The sequence below is a fragment of the Lithobates pipiens genome, unplaced genomic scaffold, assembly GCF_037356315.1.
Source record: "Lithobates pipiens isolate NorthernLeopardFrog02 unplaced genomic scaffold, aLitPip1_a1.2 Scaffold_16, whole genome shotgun sequence".
Classification (NCBI taxonomy): Eukaryota; Metazoa; Chordata; class Amphibia; order Anura; family Ranidae; genus Lithobates; species Lithobates pipiens.
In genome coordinates, this window is record NW_027507748.1 from 204066084 (window position 1) to 204088768 (window position 22685).

The 22685-nt window shown below is 40.3% G+C and overlaps 1 protein-coding gene across 2 annotated transcripts in view; it reads left to right on the plus strand.

The window, feature by feature from the left end:
- The window catches only part of LOC143982307 (amine oxidase [flavin-containing] A-like), an 80681-nt gene that overhangs the window by 41923 nt on the left and 16073 nt on the right, over positions 1 to 22685 (plus strand). For both annotated transcript variants that reach the window (XM_077480917.1, XM_077480916.1), the window contains exons 4-10: positions 3651 to 3755; positions 7568 to 7659; positions 8704 to 8845; positions 10719 to 10868; positions 12953 to 13112; positions 18878 to 18974; positions 22404 to 22457. In XM_077480917.1, the coding sequence (XP_077337043.1) occupies positions 3651 to 3755; positions 7568 to 7659; positions 8704 to 8845; positions 10719 to 10868; positions 12953 to 13112; positions 18878 to 18974; positions 22404 to 22457 (800 nt within the window). The remainder of the gene's footprint in view (positions 1 to 3650; positions 3756 to 7567; positions 7660 to 8703; positions 8846 to 10718; positions 10869 to 12952; positions 13113 to 18877; positions 18975 to 22403; positions 22458 to 22685) is intronic.

Consider the following 22685-nt stretch of genomic DNA (forward strand, 5'->3'; position numbering starts at 1 on the left):
TCGGTTCTTCTGCCGGGCCACCGCGCCTTCTTGTAGCTCTTTTGCAGGCGGTGGCCCGGTCTTCTGTCGCCGCTGCCTTCCGTTCTTCTGTCGCCGCCTTCGGTTCTTCTGCCGGGCCACCGCGCCTTCTTGTAGCTCTTTTACAGGCGGTGGCCCGGTCTTCTGTCGCCTCTGTCGTCGTCGCCGCCGCCGCCTTCCGTTCTTGTTCTTCTTCTTGTTGTTGTTCTTCTTCTCCTGGAGATGTTGACTCGACGAGCTCTCCGGCCGGAATGCCAGGGACACGCTCCGCTGCCACTTATATAGTGACAATGGGGCGGTGTCACATGGTATATGTCACATGGGTTGGTCACATGGTGACCCCGCCCCCTTACGATGTCATAATCCCCATGTGACATCAACCCATGTGACCAACCCATGTGACATATACCATGTGACACCGCCCCATTGTCACTATATAAGTGACCGCACAGCGCGGCTCTGGCATTCCGGCCGGAGAGCTCGTCGAGTCAACATCTCCAGGAGAAGAAGAAGAAGAACAAGAAGAAGAACAAGAACGGAAGGCGGCGGCGGCGACGACGACATCGGCGACAGAAGACCGGGCCACCGCCTGTAAAAGAGCTACAAGAAGGCGCGGTGGCCCGGCAGAAGAACCGAAGGCGGCGACAGAAGAACGGAAGGCAGCGGCGACAGAAGACCGGGCCACCGCCTGCAAAAGAGCTACAAGAAGGCGCGGTGGCCCGGCAGAAGAACCGAAGAGGGGGACAAGACCCCCGAACTCGGGAGAAGAGGCCGGCGGCGGGGAGGAAGAAAGCCGGACTCCTCCGCTAGTAAAAGAGCTACACACAGATAGCGGAGGAGTCCGGCGAGAAGACCCCCGAAGACGGAAGACCCCCGGAGCTGTGCAATAAAATATTTTTTCCCTGTGTTGTGTTTTTTTTGTACTTTATTTCACAGGTGAATGGGTAGGGGTACATTGTACCCCATACTCATTCACATAGGGTGGGGGGCCGGTATCCGGGGGCCCCCTTCTTAAAGGGGGCTCCCGGATTCCGATAAGCCCCCCGCCCGCAGACCCCGACAACCAACGGCCAGGGTTGTCGGGAAGAGGCCCTTGTCCTCATCAACATGGGGACAAGGTGCTTTGGGGTGGGGGGGCCGCGCGGCCCCCCCTTCCCCAAGGCACCCCCCCATGTTGAGGGCACGCGGCCTGGTACGGCTCAGGAGGGGGGGCGCGCTCGCTCGCCCCCCTTTCCTGGCCGGCCGGGTAGCGTGCTCGGACAAGGGTCTGGTGTGGACTTTGGGGGAACCCCCACGCCGATTTTTTTCGGCGTTGGGGTTCCCCTTTAAGCCCATTCCAGGCGGCGGAGCCCGCGACGTCTCCTTCGCGGGCCCCGCCTACCTGTACACGCGCTCGAAATGGGCGGACTTTCCGAGCGGGAACAGTTTGCTCATTTCGAAAGTAGCCTACACACGGGCGGACTGTTCGCTCAAACACAGTTTCAGCGGACAGTTTTTCGGAATTTCCGAAAGACTTTGTCCGTCCAACTGTCCGCTGAAACTGTCCGCTGAAAGCCCACACACGGGCGGACTGTCCGCCCAAACACTGTTCAGCGGACAAGGTTGGGCGAACAGTCCGCCCGTGTGTACGCGGCCTGACCAGCTTCCTTGTCCCTGCTGAAGAAAAGCATCCCTACAACATGATGCTGCCACCACTATGTTTCACGATGGGGAAGGTGTGTTCAGAGTGATGTGCAGTGTTAGTTTTCCACCACACATAGCATTTTGCTCTTAGGCCAAAAGAAAGGTTAATTTTGGTCTCACCTGACCAAAGCTCCTTCTTCCATATGTTTGCTGTGTCCCCACATGACTTCTCGCAAACTGCAAATGGGACTTCTTATGGCTTTCTTTCAACAATGTCTTTCTTCTTGTCACTCTTCCATAAAGGCTAGATTTGTGGAGTGCATGATTAATAGTTGCCATGTGGACAGATTCTCTCACCTGAGCTGTGAATCTTTGTAGCTCCTCCAGAGTTACCATGGGCCTCTTGGATGCTGCTCTGATTAATGCTCTCCTTGCCCGGCCTGTCAGTTTAGGTGGACGGCCATGTCTTTGTAGCTTTGCAGTTGTGCCATACGCTTTTCATTTCCGGATGATGGGCTGAACAGTGCTCCGTAAGGTGTTCAAAGCTTGGGATATTTTTTTATAATTTAACCCTGTTTAAACTTCTCCGCAACTTTATCCCAGACCTGTCTGGTGTGTTCCTTGGCCTTCATGATGCTGTTTGTTCACTAAGGTTCTCTAACAAACCTTCCGAGGGCTTTACAGAACAGTTGTATTTATACTGAGATTAAATTACACACAGGTGATCTCTGTTTACTAATTAGGTGACTTCTGAAGGCATTTGGTTCCACTAAATTTTATTTAGGGGTATCAGAGTAAAGGGGGCTGAATACAAATGGACGCCACACTTTTTGGATATTTATTTGTTGAAAATCATTTACGTTTTTGGTTGTAACATGACAAAATGTGGAACATTTCAAGGGGTATGAATACTTTTTCAAGGCACTGTATATAAAGGTCATGTCACTATATTTAATGTAATATAACAAAAAAATTCTTAGTAGCTTATTTAATCATTGCTGTTCAGAGGTCACATGATGTTTTTCAGGTCTTTCATGTCCTCAGGGAAAGTTCTAAAGGGGGGAATTTTTAGTACTGCTGATGTATGAATCTGTATTTAGCAACAAACTGTTTTAAAGTTTAATTTAAAAAAAAACATATTTCAAAATGATTATTACTTTTTTGTAATAACATTGTGAAGGTGGAGTTTAGGTTCACTGATAATAGCTTTCACTTTGTTCACACTGTAAAGAGATCTGGGGGAGGTTGTGCCAATCACAGGCTGTATTACGTCCCTCCACCCTGTGTCCATGGCGTGAATGGGCTTGGACTAACAAGAGGTAAAGCCTCCATCAATCACCATCTTAGATCCCACCCCCATAGTATTTAACAATATGAGGACATGGAGAAGGGAGAGAGAATCTAATTTACCACTGTGTATACAGTACACCCACATACAGTATGTGGCTCTATAGTGACATTGGTTTCACAGATAAGAGAAAGGTGGAAATGAACAGCTTAGGAGGGAACTGCAACTGATGCATGCTCTGTAGATGTCAACAGCTTGTTTACAAAATCTCAAGCGGCAGCAGGGAAAACAGATAAGGAGAGAATGACAGTGAGTAGCAGGATCAACCAGAATTTTTGCAGTTTACAGAAAAAAATGGTCTAGTGGATGAGTTCAATTACACAATGTGATATAGCATGCATTGACGGTTTTTGATATTTTGGGTTTAATGGCACATTAAGTTTAAAATACATAACCCACAGGTTCGATATTTGTTATTTAAGCAGTCAAATTTAAACTTTTGCAAGAAAACCTTATGGTACAACAAAGACTAATGATCTCTACTGTGTGCTCTTCTAGTTTACTTTGTGACTAATGGTTAAACATTCTCGACTTTGTTGTAAAACTTCATCCTTCGCTGATTTGACAGTGGTTCAGTGCCTGGACATGATATAGCTGTAAAACGTTTATATGTTTACTTTAAGCTTGATTTATATTTTCATTTCACTATTTTATTTTATAGGGAAAATCATACAAATTTCATGGAGCTTTCCCACCTGCATACAACCCCTTGGTCTACTTGGATTATAACAATTTTATGAGAACTATGGATCAGTGGGGAAGTGAGGTACATTTTTTTCTGTTTACCTTTTAATCTTGCTTATTTATTTTTGAGACGTATAATATAGCTTATAGTAATAGTATTTTTATACTTAATTGGAATTAAAATAAAAAGTATGTTTAATTTAAAGCAGCATTACACCCAAAAACGTATTTATTACAGTTTACCAATTTTTAGGGCTCAGTACACAACCGGTCAGGGAATGGTACATTGACATGCAGCCACTCAGGGCTGTACTCCTGCTGCCGCCAAACATGACCCATGACAGTTCATGGGATGGCATTTACAGAGACAAATCAGGTAATGAGGAGACAACAAACAGTCACTTCCTCATTGCCTGCCAAATAGTGAATCTCTTTTGGAAGGGGTGGTAAAGGCTGCCACACATGTGATTGAGCCCTCAGATCTGGTGGCTGCATTCGTTTTCTTTTTGTAGGCTTTTTTCCCACTGTTTTCACCTGTTGATTTGTCTTTTGCTATCCAAGATAAAAAAAGTTGCTGTAACTGTTTAAGTACCAGTACACACCAGCATGATGCGGGAACTAGCTTGATTCCAGTGTCGGTTCTTGCATCACATAGAACTCGCAGACAATTCACACCACTCTATGCGAACTGCTGTGGGTGTCAACAGAAAGTTTATGACACCTCTGGATCGGTTTGCATATCGCAGTGCGAACTGTGAATTCAGACAGAAATCGGATCGCATTGGGTGTAAACACCCATACGATCCGATTCTGGTGCGGACAAAAAAAAGGGTCCTGCATGATTTTGGTCCGAATGAGATATGAGTTCAGTCATACAATCTGTATCGCTGAATTTGCATTGCACAGACATCGCATGTGATCTGCAAAGCAGTGTGGTGCGAATCACTTGCAATGTCTGACATAGCACAAGTGTGAACTGACATTAAAAGTGTTAGCAGGAGGAAATCTGCATCTAACATGACCATCTCCTTAGATTGACAGTGCTGCTAGCCAAAGGTATCTCTGTTGCTCCTCTATCTACTGGAATAATCATCAAGTGAATATAGTATAAGATAATATAAGAAAAAATGAAAATTGTTGCAGCCGCTATATTTCAAGTAGAGTAATGGAGGGTTTTAAATCTTTTCAGTTTTTTTTTTTTTTTTGATAGAGTAGGGAGGGATCTAAACCTCATCATTTTTTTATTTTATTTGGATAGACTAAGGGAGAGTTATATACCCTGTCAGTTTTTTATGCCCTACGTTTCCTTCACTTTTACCCCATAGTCAAAACAGGAAAAGAGATGAAATTCCTTCAAAGTGATGGAATCCTTTCACCAGAGGTAGTTTCCCCATTGACACATTTGCCCCTATTCTTGTTTTAGTGGCAACCCAAAGTATGTTTTTATTGTTCACTTTCAGTGGTAACAGTAAATTTGATAAATAGAGAGGGTGCACAGACTGCAATAAAAACCTGAAAGGGGTTCTAATCCCTCTCCACTCTATCCAAACCTAAAAAATTATTTTTTTTTAATTACCTGTAGTTATATCTTAACCACTTCCCTACCGGTGTTTAGGGAAGTGACATTGGCAGGGAAATCTTCTCCCCCGGAGGCGTGCAGCACAGCGATCGGGGATGAGGCATTTCCCTCAGGACAAAGCCCATCCCCAATCAGGGTTAATAGCCAATGAAAATGGCTCTTTACCACATGACTGGCTGTGTCCCATAGGGGATGAGGTGTGTCCCTTGGACACAGCCCAGGGGATGAAATTGGCTCTTTACTACATGACTGGCTGTGTCCAATTACAGCTGGTCACAAATGTCAGCAAACAGCTGTAAGTTGCTGTTACTGGGTTCTCCTCCTCACGCACTTATTCAGAGTGAGGAGGAGATCTGGTAACAGTGAGTTACCAAATACAGTGCAAAACACAGTCTCCAGATTGCCCCCAAAATAAAGACTCCAGCCCAGAGTACCTGAGTAGCTATCTGCAGCCTAGAGTATCCGAGTAGCTATCTGCAGCTCAGGGTACCCAAGTATCTGTCTCCAGCCCATCAAAGTATCTGAGTACCTGTCTCCAGACCATCAGAGTAGTCGAGTACCTGTCTCCAGCCCATGATAGTATCCCGAGTATCTGTCTTGTGGGGTCATTTTGTGGGTGTTTTACATGGTCTTGGTGCTCCAGGGCCTTCATAGATGTGATAGGGAGTCAGGAGGAGTAGCAGAATGTATTTTGGGGTGTTAGAAATATCTTGACAACTGACAATTGACAACTTTTTGTAAAAAAAATATGTTTTCATTTTCTTTCTACATTTTCCAAAAACTTGTGGAAAAAAATTACATGTTCAAAAGACTAATTTTGCTTCATAGAATATATGTTGGGGTGTTTTCCTTCCAAAATGGGGTAATTTTGTGGGCATTTCCATTGTCCTGGTGCTCCAGGGCCTTCATAAAAATGATAGTCATGAAAAAAGATGTGTATTTATGGTCCTAGCCTGCCTGATGCATGTTGAGCCTCTGTATGTGGCCAGGCTGTGTAAAGTCTCACATGTGGTATCGCCATACTTAGGACGAGTAGCAGAATGTATTTTGGGTTGTCATTGCAAGTATGCCCATGCCGTCTGTGAGAAATAAAAATAATTTCTTAATTTTTCCCTAAGAAAAAATTACAACTTCAAAAAACTCACTGATTTGGGTTATTTTTACCAAGGATATGTAGCAGTATAATTTTTGGCCCAAATTTATGAAAATTACTTCTTTTGCAAAGTTTTATAATGAACACAAAAAAAAATTTTTTTCAAAATTTTTGCTCTTTTTTCAGTTATATCACAAAAAATAAAAAACCCAGTGGTGATTAAATACCACCAAAAGAAAGTTTTATTTGTGTGAAAAAAATTATAAAAATGTTGTTTGGGTACAGTGTTACATGGCTGAGTAATTGTCATTCCAAATGTGAGAGCAGTGAAAATTGGTCTGGGCAGAAAGGGGGTATAAGGGCCCTCTTTTGAAGTGGTTAAGGAGCTGGCAATGGCTTGTAAAAAACAAACTGAAACCGGAAGTGACTAAATCCTCAACGATTCCAGTTTCTGATGTCAGAGGAGGAGGAACAAAGGAAGTTCCTCTTGCATTGGTACCAGGCTTCCCAATGGGGGGCTGCTTCCACTGCATGTAAAAAGTGTTTGGATGGCTGATATCGCTGCTCCCATCAGGGAAATGGAAGTAACTCCTCTTGGCAGCCCTGGGAAGCACTAGAAATACTGCTACCATACATGACTTTAGGCTCTCCCTGAACATTCAAAAAGTCTGACGTTTAGACAAACCCAAACAGCCAAAGTTCAGTCTGAACTTGTGTTTAGACCAAACCTTAAGATCATCCCTAGTTATTAGCTTAATGTAATTTAAAACATTTTAATAAATTAAAATTAAAAGACATATAATTGTCCTGAAAATGGTTGTCATATTTACAAAATTGCACTTATTAAATTAAAAGTAACTTCTTTATATTCCAACAAAAAAAAGTGATTGTAAATAAGTAACTCATACTGCTTTTTGTTATACCACATCAATTATTTGGCTCGATATTTTATTTACAGTGTAAAATGTATTGGTTTAATGCTGTCAACAAAAGATATAGTGTTTGATTTACTAAAAGTAAAGAGTGAAACATCTGGTGCAACTGTGCATAGTAGCCTAGCTAATCAGCTTCTAATTTCAGCTTGTTCAAAAAAAAACTGGATGCTGCGGTTTCTATACAGAGCTGCACCAGAGCTGCACACTCCAGTCTTAATAAATAGTGTTCTTTTATAGGTACTTAATGCATTTTTAAATAAATATTGAACGCTAACAATTTTTCATAGATTCCTGCTGATTCTCCGTGGAAAGCACCACATGCCAAAGAGTGGGATAACATGTCAATGAGAGAATTCATAGAAAAAGTGTGCTGGACAAGGTACATTGTTACAAATGACATATTTAAGTTGAAAAAAGACAAATGTTCATTGCATTAAATGTTACATAGACCTCTTCATTTTGACTTTAGAGAAAGGCAAACAAATGCCCTGGCTATATATGGTCACTTTTGCTCTTGGGGTAAAAAAGTATTTTCTGAAAGTAGCCAAATAATACACCTTTGTCAAAATATTATTATAATGTCCTTAGAAATTATATACTTATTATTCCTTAATCAATAATTAACCTTTATTTGGTAAATCATATGAATTATTTTACTTGGAAGACTCTTTGCATTTATTAATATACCATGTTAATATTTTTACTTCCACATTTTATTTATTTTTTGGTAGCTAATGTAGTTTTAATCATCTCCATACAGTTTTTACTAAATTCATACCCTTCATATATTCCCCTAGCTTTCCTAGCTATATAACTTTTTACATTTTTGTTCTTTCCCTGCCTACCAGGTATTACTATAAAACCTTGTCCAGACTTATTACAATTTTTCTCCCAGCGGAGATGTAATATCTGAATTAAGAGGCGGTTTGCCTCTGTCAAAAATCCTGTATTGGCCTAAGGTAGTTCAAATCTTCGAAACCCAAAACTTTCCCTTTCTGCCCTACCAAAAAGTAGCACAAACAGTATTTTAGAAAATCCTAACTTGGAGGTCCTATATTAACAATATACAACCTTTTTCAGTATACCTTGCACTTGGGTGATAACAGATTCTTCAACACTTATGATCTTGGTAACAGATAACTCTATCTATATTTATATTTATCTATCCTTGCTATAGCAGTCATTTCTATGACTGATAGGAACACTATCAGCAGTATCAGTCAATTGGGTATATTTATTATAGCATACTGTAACAGTTATGGATTACCCTACCTTTCCCATTACTATCTTATTGCAATTCAAAAAAGCACAAAACAATAGCTGGTCCTATATAGCTTAACTTAGTAACACATACTCCTTTTGTGTGTATTTAGGCAAGCATGCACTTTTTTCTTTAGTATAATCTATATATTTATTCCATCAGTGCAGCCAGGAAGTTTGCAGAGCTCTTCGTAAATTTGGTTGTAACAGCTGAGACTCAACAAGTTTCCACACTTTGGTTTCTATGGTATGTAAACATCTGTGGTGGAACAACAAGGATTTTCTCAACAGACAATGGAGGGCAGGTATGTATTTAAAAATCCCCACATATCCAAGAAAATATTGATTGTCACAGCTTGCCAAAGCTTGAAAAAGAAAATAGAATTGTTATTACAAAAAATAGATCCTAGTACATTTATTAGTGTTTTGGACCGAACCAGAACTGCTCAGTACTTTTATTTCTGTCACCCTGGCCAAATTAACCTTCAATGTAAAAGTGTGCACACTCGAAGCAAATCACTGACACAGATACAGTTCAGTAAATTGGTACTTCTGTATTTTACTTCCTGAACACCGGCATATATACCGTGAGCCGGATATTTCGTTAACAAATCAAAAATCAAATAAAACAGCGTGTACAGACCACAAATTATACATATTCATTATTGTGACGAAGTATACGCTTTAGCTGGGTTATATCGTTATAAGGGAATAGCAGACTATCATAGCTAAATAGGTTGTCTTGTTTTCAGTTCCTTTTTCTCTTGGGTATAGTCTCATAGTTCTGAAAACAGGTGCAATCTTCTTTTTAACTTTGTTCTTCAACTCTTGCAGTTTCGTTCCACATGAAGGGAGAAGCTTGCAGATATCTAATTGAGTATGATTAAGGCTAATAGCTGATAGTAAGAGATAAGCACTTATATCTATATGGTTATATAAGAAATAGGCATTTCACCACAACACTCATAATCACATCTATTACATTAGGATCTGAAGGCATGAACATCATGAATTAGTAATGGTGTTAAAGTCCTCCTACCATTCATCTCTGTCCCAAGTCCAGAAAAATTATTTTCTACCATACACTTAAAAATTCTGTGCAGCCATCAACATTTAATACAATATGTGGCTTCAGTTACTTTCTCATTTGTCTCACTCCACAAATCTTAACTTTCTTCTCCCCCTATTTAGAATGTGATGGTATGAGCCGTCTCATGTGCACCAGAGGCATACAACTGATTTCGTTCATAAGCCCTGACCAACAGCTTGACACACAAGTAAAGTTGCTCACAAACACTAGGCAAGCTCCCTGCAGAACAGAAAGAATATACCCAGTTATGGGAAATCATAACTGGAGCAATACTTTTGTAGAGAAAAATATAACATGAAACGGGCAAACCCAAGGCCAACACTTTTGTTTGATCTTTTTAAATTCCAGAACAATATCTATAACATTTAGTGACAAAGCAAGCTCTAAGATGGCATATTTCCAAATGCAAACACATTAAAAGAAAAAAATCACTAGCTTAGCACAAAATCTTTGCATATTTCAGTAATCCATAATGAAAACTTTCAAACTTGCTTTGGAAATAGCTTTTTCTTTAACGTAGTATGCATTTACATTTTTTTTAGTCCATCACTAGACAAAACTCATGGTTTATTCAAAGTTCTGCCTAATTATTAGAACCCTGTGGGATTAGCTTACACAGATGTCTGCGCCTTCAAATAACCACTATCATAAGATTTTTATGAAAGGTACATCTGTGTGAAAATAAATAAGCTAGATAGACAGGGGTATATAAGTACATCTTGATTATTTTGACTAATAGGAATGACATTTTAAATTATTTTGACGAAAAGCAACCTGTCTTATAATTAACAATCAAAAATAAAATAAAGCCCAATTGTACAGAAGTCTAACACACCCCCTGTCTTGCCACCACTGCTGTGCTGCAATCAGGGGGCATGTCGGACCACTGTCTTTACGCAGAGCACAACAGTCTTCAGCTACACACTCCTGCCAGAAGTAAGTGTTTTCTGCTGGGACTGGAAAAAAAATAGTAAGACATTTAGTACCTTGCTTTTTGATCCAGTCTGGCTTTATTTTTATACTTTACTATTACTATATTATATATATATATTACTATTACTATATACTATTTTTTTATTTATTTTTAGGAGAGAAAGTTTGTTGGAGGCTCTGGACAGATAAGCGAGAAGATAATGAATCTCCTTGAGGATCGAGTAAAATTGGAGAGGCCAGTGATTAGGCTTGATCAGTCTGGAGAAAATGTCATTGTGGAAACCTTAAACCATGAAATCTATCAGGTGAAGTTTATGTACATATACTTAAATATTACATAGATCATTGACCAGGAGAAAGTATATACAATGTAGATCAGAAGTTTAAAGCCCAACTCTAGACACAAGAAAAAATTACACTTGTCATGGGGGGCCCACACTGCAAGGTTTAAATGCTTGTCTTTGGGTAGAATAATGAGGTGTAAAACTTACCTCATTTATCGCTCTGACAGGCTCTCTTCTTCTGATATGCAGATTAAACTTTGGCTTTAAGTTTTATATAAATCATACAAATAAAAAATATGAGTTTGATTTACTAAAGGCAAAAATACTGTGCACTTTGCAAGTGTAGTTACACTCTGCCAAGGGCATTTATCCCAGAGAATTGTAAATGAGGCAAAGCATCACTTTGTATAAAATACCCAATCACATGCAAAGAAAATAAAAAACACATTTTTTGCTTGCATATGATTGTATGGTGGAACTCAACATTCAACTACTGTATATATAACAAAATATAAAGCCACTATACTTTGGGTGCTCCCACCCTATTAGATTGGAACAACCAACTTGATTATGTCACCATGGCATGGCTATCATTGACATAAAAAATGATACACTATGCCTCATCCCTGAGTTTTTTGTGTTTCTGATACAGTGCCTACAAAGTCTCATATTTTGTGGTTTCTATTTCTCTTCTATATTACTCACGGATGAAGCATAGTGTATCGTTTTTTTGTCCATGATAGCCATGCCATGGTGACATAATCGAGTTAATTGTTCATAACCAGTAATTGTGTGTTAAAACATTCCTTTGTCGCTCTACAACCACCTCCCTCTGCCCTAAATGAAAGTCTGATATGTTGCTTGTGAAGTGCAAAAAACATTTTTTTGCAATGTTAATTACCCAATGTGGAAAAGAAAGCACATAGTCTAAAAGATGATATATGCATTTGTAATTTTAGACCAAATAAAACTAAATAATAAACACATAATGTAAATGCAATGTACATATTCGATATCATACAAATCGGAATGAACAGAGTTGTATGCATAAATTATGGGAAAGATTGGAAAAGTTTTTTCTTCCTCTGCTTTGCCGTAGGAAAATTAAACATGAATACTTTTTTTTTTTTTATGTGATTCTGAAAGAAAGTCATACCTGTCCCAAAAATTGCAATATAACATGTCCTAATGCACTTAAGTATTAGAAGTTGGAACATTGCAAAATGGCTTTATTTGCTTTGGTCACAACTTTATCAAATTGCCCCAGTCAAAAAGGGTTTAAAATCTCCTGTGTTTTTCCTTTTTGTAAAATAGTATACAATTTAGAATAGTAAGTTCTTATTATTTAGTAATGTCCTTACACTTAAATGAGCTAAGGGAGATCTAGTGCTTGTTGTCTAGGCTTATGCTTAGTAAATTATAAGAAAAAAAAAAAGCATTAAAAGCCACAATTGAAATTATTTGAGGTTACCCATAACTGACCATTTACATCGGCTCAGAGAAAAAAATGTAGGAATGGCAATAGCTCTTGCTGATGATCCTTGCTGGTTAGCCTGTTTGGGGGAAGTTTATTATCCAGAATAGATTTTTGCTATTGTGTCCCTGAGACAGCAAGCTTTGTAACCCCTACCCCCCTAAAGGACCAACGCTGTTAGTGCAAATGCCTCTAAGTAAATCTAAAGCCTAATATTTTTTCAGTTTTGTATAGAGCGGTGAGAGGTTAAAAGACCTGTCTGGTGTTGTCTGTGCTCTAGCTAAGGGAGATTTATTCCCTTTTTCCCCTTGGTGACCACTGTCACGGGGGCTAAAAAAAAGGATTAATCCAAAATGTTGAGTTGTCACCAGAACTGTAATAGAAGGGACATCTTCCAGGGGCAACTGTCTAAGAGGGAATTTATTTCACTTTGGAAAGAAGGAAGTGAAATTTCCCCAATGGGACACAACTGACAAAAAAGACAGGGATTTTACCCATTCCCTACTCTATGTAAGAAGAACAAAAAGGTTACTTTTGACCTTAGATATTTGTAAATGGACCTGCTGAGAGATGTAGACTTGTTTTTGTGGGGGTTTTTTTACATTAAAATACCTTCTTTTCTTATATTCAGAGTAAATTTGTCATTAGCGCTATACCACCAGTGTTGAGTACAAAGATTCATTTCACTCCAGAGCTGCCACCAGTCAGAAACCAGTTAATACAACGCCTTCCAATGGGATCTGTTATCAAATGCATGGTTTATTATAAGGAAGCCTTCTGGAGGAAAATGGGTAAGTGATTTATTAAGAAAAATATTATTATTATTAGTATTGAACCAAAATGTTACAATGTTCATTCATTCATTCAATGCTTTTTTTCCCTAAGGAATGAAATCACATCACATATAGTGCCTTGAAAAAGTATTCATACCCCATGAAAGTTTCCACATTTTGTCATGTTACAACCAAAAACGTAAATGTGTTTTTTTTTGGATTTTATGTGATAGACCAACACAAAGTGGCACATAATTGTGACGCAGAAGGAAAACGGTAAATGGTTTTCAATTAAAAAAAAAAAAATGTGAAAAGTATGGTATGCATTTGTATTTAGCCCCCCAGAGCTCAAGCTCTGTCAGATTGGATGGAGAGAGTCTGTGAACAGCAATTTTCAAGTCTTGCCATAGAATCTCAATTGGATTTAGGTCTGGACTTTGGTGAATATGCTTTGATCTAAAACATTCCATTGTAGCTCTGGTTGTATGTTTAGGTTCATTGTCCTGCTGGAAGGTGAACCTCTGCCCCAGTCCCAAGTCTTATGCAGACTCTTATGCCCCATACACACGGTCAGATATTCCGGCCACAAAATCCATCTGATTTTTTCCGAAACTTGTGTTGCATACACATGGTCGCATAAAGTTGTCGTAAAATCCAATCGTTCTGAATGAGGTGATGTCAGACACATACATCAGGACTGTAAACGGGCCAGTGGCCAATGTGGACACCTGTGGAAAGTCATAAACAAATAACATGAGATAAGCTAGGAACTAAGAAGTAGTAAGTTATGAAGCTGAGGGCTACCCATCCTGTGACCTCCAGGTCTTGAAAAAATGACAATGGTATCAGGGTTTGGGACCTGGAATATCAAGGGGGCCTAGTGTCCTTGGAGTGTTTAGGGTTTAAGTTTGTTCCAGACGGTCTCTGCAAATTGGGAATCAATTGTTTGATGAAATCCTGCATGACAGTCATGGTGTCAGTGATTCATTCCGGGAGGCCTCGGATTCGGAAATTCTGTCTCCTGGATCCATTTTCCAGGTCGTCAATCCTGCATAAGGCTGTGTCCAGTTGATCCTGGAGAACCTGAATATGGTCAGAGTTTTGATTAGTTTTAGAAACAGTTATGTCCAGCTTATTTTCTATAGCTTCCATCCTGGATCCTAGGTTCTGAAAGTCCTCCTGGATATTACTGGTGATTTTGGCTGCTGTTTATGCTAGTCCATATGAAAAGGTCAGGAGCTATGAGGATGGAGTTGGGGGCCAGGTCAGATGGAGTTGGCACATCTGTTGGTCAGATGGAGGGGCCCAGGGGGGAGACCAGGAGATCCCCCATGGTGTGTTCAAGGAGAGATTCTGTGGAGGCCCGGGGAGGGGGCTGGTGGTTACTCACGTGGGTCCCCGGGGGAAAAAAAAGGGTAGCTGGAACCAGGGTTTGTCTGAGTCTGGAGAGCTCCTCTGTGCCTGGAGTGTGTGGCTGCATGGCGTCCGTCATCTTGGAATCAGCCCAAACAGCTGCAGTGTTGAATTGGCCCCAGGTCTCACCGGGCCGAGCCCGCTGACACTTGTCCATTCCCGGGGCTTTCCGCCGTTGAATGATGGTGTGGTGGGTGTGCCATTCCGCCGCAGCAGCGTGGAGCTCCTGGCTTAAGCGGCCATCTTGGAGACTCCCGTGCATGCGCCCTCAACAGTGGCTTTCTACTTGCCACTCTTCCATAAAGGCCAGATTTGTGGACTGCATAATATTTGTCCTGTGGACAGATTCTCCCACCTGAGCTGTGGATCTCTGCAGCTCCTTCAGAGTTACCATGAGCCTCTTGGCTGCTTCTCTGATTAATGCTCTCCTTGCCTGGCCTGTCAGTTTAGGGGGAAGGCCATGTCTTGGAAGGTTTGCAGTTGTGCCATACCCTTTCCATTTTCGGATGAAGGATTGAACAGTGCTCTGTGGGATGTTCAAAGTTTGGGATACTTTTTTATAACTTAACCCTTTATATTTAAACTTCTCCACGACTCTATACCTGACCTGTCTGGTGTGTTCCCTGGCCTTCATGATGCTGTTTATTCACTAAGGTTCTTTAATAAACCTCTAAGGGCTTCACAGGACAGCTCTATTTAAACTGAGATTAAATTACACTCTATTTACTAATTGGATGACTTCTGAAGGCAATTAGTTCCACTAGATTTTAATTAGGGCTATCAGAGTAAAGGGGGCTGAATACAAATGCATGCCACACTTTTCAGATATGTATTTGTAAAAACATTTGAAAACCATTTTTCATTTTCCTTCCACTTCACAATTATGTGCCACTTTGTGTTGGTCTATCATATAAAATCCCAATAAAATACAGTTAATTTTTAGGTTGTAACATGAGAAAATGTGGAAAATTTCAAGGGGTGTGAATACATTTTCAAGGCACTGTATATCACAATGTAGCATTTTCTGTGTTATAGCAATATACGTTACCTTTTTTTTTATAATATTAAATGTAGTTTTTCTTTTTTTTTTATCAATGTCTGGCTTCTGTCAACAATCAACAAATTTAATTAAATTTTCTGGTTTTCCTTCCCCAGCTGTCAACAGTTTCAACTTCATTCTAGTCATAGTCATTTGATGGTGGTAAATCTAACACCTTTGTATTACATGTCAGTAGAATATTAGATAAAATACTTACAGATCCTTTTTACTGCAAAATAAATGTATTCAGTGACCAAAACTGAAGGGTTATTGACCTGGAATAAAGAAGTATGAGGAAATGTCTGGAAAAAAAAAACATATACAGGCAGTTCCCGGGTTACAAACAAGATACAGTCTGTAGGTTTGTTCTTAAGTTGAATTTGTTTGTAAGGCGGAACAGGTACATTTATTTACATGTAGCTCCAGCCAAAAATGTTTTTTTTTACGTTTTTTGGATAGCATAGGGAAGGGTTAACACCCCTGTAACATTTGTTTTGCTATCTGTGCCTCTGTTCAGAAGATTTCACCTCACTTTCTGTCCCTATGACAATTGGATTCAAAATATATATATAAAATTTTCCGACAACATGATCCGATCGGACTTTGTCCAATCGTTTGTAGAGAATTCCGATCGGACAAAGTGCCACGCATGCTCAGATCAAATTCCTAGACCAAAGCTATTGGCTACTAGCCTAAACGTAGTCCCGTCGTAACAAAATTACGTCATCACGTTACGAACGATCGGATTTTCCGAAACTTTGTCCGACCGTTTGTATGGCGGACAAAATCCGGCAGACAAAATCCGATGGATTTTGTTGTCGAAATGTCCGACCATGTGTACAAGGGCCAAGATCTAAAGCAAAAGCATCAGCATGACAGATGGGCCAGTAGGATTTTCACAAAGAAAGATCAACAATGACAGATTTCCTTTAAACTGATTACATTTTAAGGGAACTGTGCATAATATAGAAGCTTGGATACTTTAGGAAACAGCTTATCTTACCTTTTTTTCAAATGCTCCCCTAACCCTCATTTCTGGACTGTAGAAGAGTTAACAAATTAAGTGAAGCAGCTTACAACCTACACTCTGAATTTGGTCACCTGTAGGTGAACATCAAAAAGCACTGGCTTTTATATTAAATATAATAAGAGCTACTAGAAATACAGGCGGTCCCATAGTTACAAACATCTGACTTACAAACGACTCCTACTTACAAACAGAGGGAGACAACAAGAAGTGAGAGGAAATCTACCCCTAGGAAGGGAAATTATCTCCTGTAAGAGTTATTATGGGAAAAAGGTGTCTCCACTAATGCTTTATCACCAAGGCTTGTTTCAACAACAACTCAAATTTTTCAAAATACGATTGTCATTGGAACAGAAAGTGAGATGAAATCTTCTGAACAGGGGCACAGACAGCAAAACAAACATTACAGGGGTGTTAACCCTTCCTTATGTTATCCAAAAAGTTTTTGGGCTGGAGCTACACTTAAAAAATGTACCTGTTCCAACTTACAAACAGATTCAACTTAAGAACAAACCTACAGTCCCTATCTTGTTTGTAACCCGGGGACCTCCTGTAAACATAGCACTATCAAACTCTACAGTATGATTTTTCTTTCTACAGAAACTAAAATATTCCACTATGCTCCCAAAAATGTTTTCAGTCTATTGTCCCTAGCGCAAACATAAGTACTCATAAAGGCTGATTGTGGGTGTAAACTATGTGTATGGTTGTGCATGAGCACAAAGAGGAAACCCACATACTTACAGAGTCTACTTATAAATTCTATGCAACTTGTGTGAATTTCTATACTTCACCTGTAAAAAAAAAAGAAATATAGCAGAAAATCATGGCACCCACAGGTGCTGTGTTCCATTTGTTGATAAGAGCCAAACAATTCGTTTTTTGGTAGAAACTATCTGGCTTTTTCAGGCATCCATAATTCATTTAGAGGAATGATACTGCTATCTACAGTGAGATACCGTAGGTCTTATCTCATTTTCTGACACTTGGCTTCACTTTGCAGTGTAATCAGAAAGTAACAGTAGTTGGCACTACATCCCCTCAATCACTTTTGTAGCTGTTCCAATATTTATATCAAATGTTTTTGTTTTTTTTCGGAAATTATCGCCTTTTACTGAATGTCAAGTCACTTGATGCAACTATCACAAAAGATTAGATTGGAAAGTGTCTCTTGTAATTTTTACTATTTTTGACACTTTTTTGTGAATTGGCCGGGGTACAATATACCCGTTTTCAATTCACATGGGGTGACCAGGATCTGGGGGTTCCCTTGTTAAGGGGGCTTCCAGATACCAATAAGCCCCCACCCACAGACCCCCACAACCACCGGGCAAGGGTTGTTGGGCTGAGACCGTTGTCCCCATCAACAGGGGGACAAGGTGCTTTGGGGGGCCACTCCAAAGCATCCTCCCATGTTCAGGGCATGTGGCATGGTATGGTTCAGGAGGGGGGGCGCTCTCTCCTCCCCCCTCTTTTCCTTTGGCCTGCCAGGTTGCGTGCTCGGATAATGGTCTGGTATGGATTTTGGGGGGACCCTTACATCATATTTTTAAAAACAATTTGGTGCAGGGTTCCCCTTAATATCCATACCAGACCTGAAGTGCCTGGTATGGATTTTAGGGGGTCCCCCACGCAATTGTTTTTGGTTCGGAATTCCCCTTAATATTCATACCAGATCCAAAGGGTCCGGTAATGGACTGGGGGGGACCCAATGCCATTTTTTTAAATGAGTTTTATCTATATTGCCAAGATCCAACAATTCATTACAGCCACGATCAGTTTTAAATTACTTTTTTTCCTTTAGAAATACAATTTTGCTATGGTACTGTTCTAAACACGGGAAAACTGCGCCACTTTACAGGCATACTATAGACACCCCCCGGGCACAATATTTAAAGTAATATTTCATTCTTATTGTTTCACTTTAAACATAATTAAAATCCCTGCTCCCGAAAAAACTTCAGTTTTTAAAACTTTTGCATTGATACATGTCCCCTGGGGCAGGACCTGGGTCCCCAAAAACTTTTCATGGCAATAATTTGTATATAAGCCTTTAAAATTAGCATGTTTGATTTTTCATGTTCGCGTCCTATAGACTTTAACAGTGTTTGCATGTTCGTCAGAATTTTTTGCCTGTTCGCAGGCTCTGGTGTGAACCGGACCAAGGGTGTTCGGATCATCCTTCCTGCTGAATGTACCCAACTGTCTAGAAGTTTTGTTGCTGAACCCATGTTACGTGACTTTATATCAAAGTTACATGTCTTTAGCGATATTAGTAATAATATGTACTACTCCGTTTATTAGGGTTATGTGGATGTTTGATGATTGAAGAAGAAGAAACACCAATTGGATTCACATTGGATGACACCAAACCGGATGGTTCTGCACCAGCCATCATAGGGTAATATAAAATAGGTCATAAATGCCAAACACGTTTTTTCACATCATTTTATTTACAGCTGAACATTAGATACAAAAATCATGTCATTTAAATATATACCTCAATAGCTGTAAAGGATATAAATTTACTTTGTGCTAATAAATCTCTTTGTAAACCCAGATACTTTGTAAAAGGTATTTGTAATATTGTTACTGTGCTGCACATAGCATTTATAGAAAGCAAAACTGTGTGTGATGCCAAACAAGTCCACCCACTACAGGCTGTTGCAGAAAACTACAAGGAGTGGATACAAGACCTGCACAACGAGAAACAGCACCTGTGACTGGTCTTTATTAAAGGAAACTCCTGTAGACAGTTAAAGCGGAGGTTCACACAAAAATGGAACCTCTGCTTTTCGGAACCCTCCCCCCCTCCGGTGTCACATTTGACACCTTTCAGGGGGAGGTGGGTGCCTATACCTGTATACAGGTATTTGCACCCACTTCCAGGCATAGACTCCTGCACCCCCCCCCCCCCCGCTGTCTGCTGGGAAACACACAGATCCTAGAGACAGCAGGGACCATCCGGATTGCGCAGTGCGACTCTCGAATGCGCAGTAGGCAACTGGAAAGTGCTTCATTTCCTGACTCCCTTACGGAAGATGGCGGTGGCAGCACCCGAGAGCCGAGTGAAAGATCAGCTTCAGGTGCTGACATTGCGGGCACCCTGGACAGGTAAGTATCTATATTTTAACAGTCAACAGCTGCAGTATTTGTAGCTGCTGACTTTAAAAAAAAAAAATTGGCGGACCTCCACTTTAAAGAACAGGTATTGTTTCTCTCTGAATTACTGTGAAAATCTGAAAGAAATACACAAAGAATACCAAGACTCAAGTGAGAATGCACACAGCTTTTTGTATTTAGAAAATATTGTGTACCCTTGGTATCAGCTTTTAGAACATTTAATTAATTATAATTGTAAATAATTTCCATGAAGGTATACGAATAGCAAATATTTAAAGAGAAGTATGTGAATTAGAAAAAAAACATTTATACTAACCTAGGTGGATGCATCATCGATTCGATGCTGCATATGTCCACCGCCCCCTCTGCACTGAGAACTGAGCAATAAAAGATTGTTGATTTCTCAGCTCTCAGCATTCTGTGAGCAGAGAGCCAGGTACTGTCAGTCTCCAACTCTCTATTCTGAAACCCCCTGCGCTCACTGGAGGACTGGGCTGTGGAGGGGGCGATCGGTGCTGCCTCAGGCTCTCAGCGGCTTGCTGAGAAGCTGCACCAACTGTTGGTCCAGGCTTCTGGGTGGATACTGACCATATGGTCGGGATCTTTTCAGAGCATGGGCCAGCACTGTGACATCAGCCTACAGCAGGCTGAACCTGGATAACAGGGGTGCAGAATGAACTGCACTCCTCTGATCCACAGGAGAAATATAGCCAAAATAGCTTTGGCTATACCTCTCCTTTAAACCTTGATGTGTACATGCTACATATTCATATTTTATTTAGCATTATGGTAATGTGGAACATGATACATTAGAAAAGTATGCAGTAGCGGCTGATCCATTGAGGGCGCAGGGGCCGCTCCCCTAATCCATGCACCCAGCCGCTAATCTACATGCAGGGTGCCGGACACATGGATTTCAATGGGTTTTTTTTTTTTTTTTTAAGAACGTGATTAGAGCTGAAGGCTCAGCCACCCAATTATGTGGCAATAGCAAATTACTATTTGCTAATGTCCTCCTGCTTCTTCTCTTGGGCAATCAGGAAGCAGGTTCTGAGACACAATTGGCCGTGCATATTATGCCGCGTACACACGAGCGGATTGTATGGCATACTTAGTCCGTCATACAATCCGACGGACAGTCCGTCATACTTTCCACTGAACGGACTTGACCACACACGGATAGCCAAACAGTCCGACGAAAGCTTGCGCGATGACGTGTACAGCAGGTACGACGGGACTAGAAATAGGAAGTCCAATACACAGCAAAGCACCTTTCCGCCGTGTAAATCCTTTCTGAGCATGCGCCATTCTTAGTCCGTCGAACTAGCCTACTGACGAGCGGATTGTCCGCTGAAACCAAAGTACGACGGACAGAATTTCCAAAAATCCGAAATACTTAGTACGCCAGACTGCACGCTGAAAAAGTCCGCTGAAGCCCACACACGAGCGGACTGTCCGCTGAAATGTGTTTCGGCAGACTAAGTAGGCCATACAGTCCGCCCGTGTGTACGCGGCATTAGTCTTAGGACTCTTGGCCAATTGGGTCTCACTTCCTGTTCAGCCAGGAGAAGAAGCAACAGCCCGGCATGTCCCACAGCAAACTGGAGTGAGGATAAGGCCACTGATTGCCACCTTCCCACCTGCTTAAGATTCTTTTATCTATAATCTTTGATATGTTTTATGTTCAAAATCTTTCCACAGTACTACTGGCTGGGGAGATCTAATTTATGTTCTGCAGTACTTTAAATAAAACATGATACTGCTTTGTATATGTCTTGCATATTACCTTGTTCTGTCTTTGCTCATTCTGAATATAAATAATAGAGAAGAGGACACTTTAAAACATATTCCGTTTGATTTGGCTTTACAATATGGTTTATAGCATGATAACCTGGATCAAATTATAAGTTTTTACATTAATGGCGTATGCTTTTTTTGTGTGTGTTTTGTAAAACAGTGTAAATATTTTTCCAGTGGCATTAGCATATACATTTGACACGGGTTTTGCGGTGCCAATAAGTTAAGTCTTTTTTTTTGTTTTCTGATTTGGAGCTTGTACTGTGGACAAGGAGTGTCACACTCACCTCTGCTTGCTCCAGTACTTTTCCTCTGAATCAAGTCACCAGCCTGTAGCCAATAAGATACTGCTGGTGTCTTAAAGGCTTATCATATGTGTTGCTTGGCATTTCAACTAAAAGCCAGTACGCTAGGTGCCAATCCCCCCATGTCTTCAAAGATCATCTTTTGATAATCCTTCTCTACCCATGTGACTTTGTGTTTACCCTGAGAGCGCCAGCATTTCTGCAATTAGTCCCCCCCTTAAGATTACTGTGTACTCCAGGAGAGCTACCAGTGTTCATGCATCTGTGAGCCCTATATACTCCTAAAGAGCTTTGAGCAGGAAGCCTAGCTTTCAGTTGAGCAGCATTTGTCATGTCAAGGTAAAATCTCCCTGCAAGGGTCTTTGAGAACTACAGTCTTAAAAAGCTTTAATAGGAGTTCTGTTAATCATTTTATTCAGTACACTGTTTTCTGAATAATTTATTTTCATAAATGTGTTTGTTTAAGGAACCCTTTTATGGTGCAATGCCTGTAGAGCTGCAGATATTCTACAAGCTTTGTCTGGATGAAATACTGAAACCCCAGAAAGTAGGCTTTGTTCCCTATATGTGCTTCACAGTTTAATTACGTATTTTATTTCCTTCAGCTTCATCCTCTCCAGAAAAGCATCTCTGCTGGCAAATCTGAGCAAGGAAGAAAGGTAATAGAGTTTTCATTTAATATGTCTTTTCTTTCAGATACAGTACTTTAATGCTATAAGTATCCTGCTATGACAAAAGTAAAATTGACAACCTTTATTAAATCCCATTGAAAGTAAAAATAGGACTTATCTATAGTAAATATGGACTTTTAATGAACATTTAAACCTGAAATTGTTTAAATAAAAGCATTAAAGAGGAATTCCACTTTTGTTAAAAAAAAAATAGCA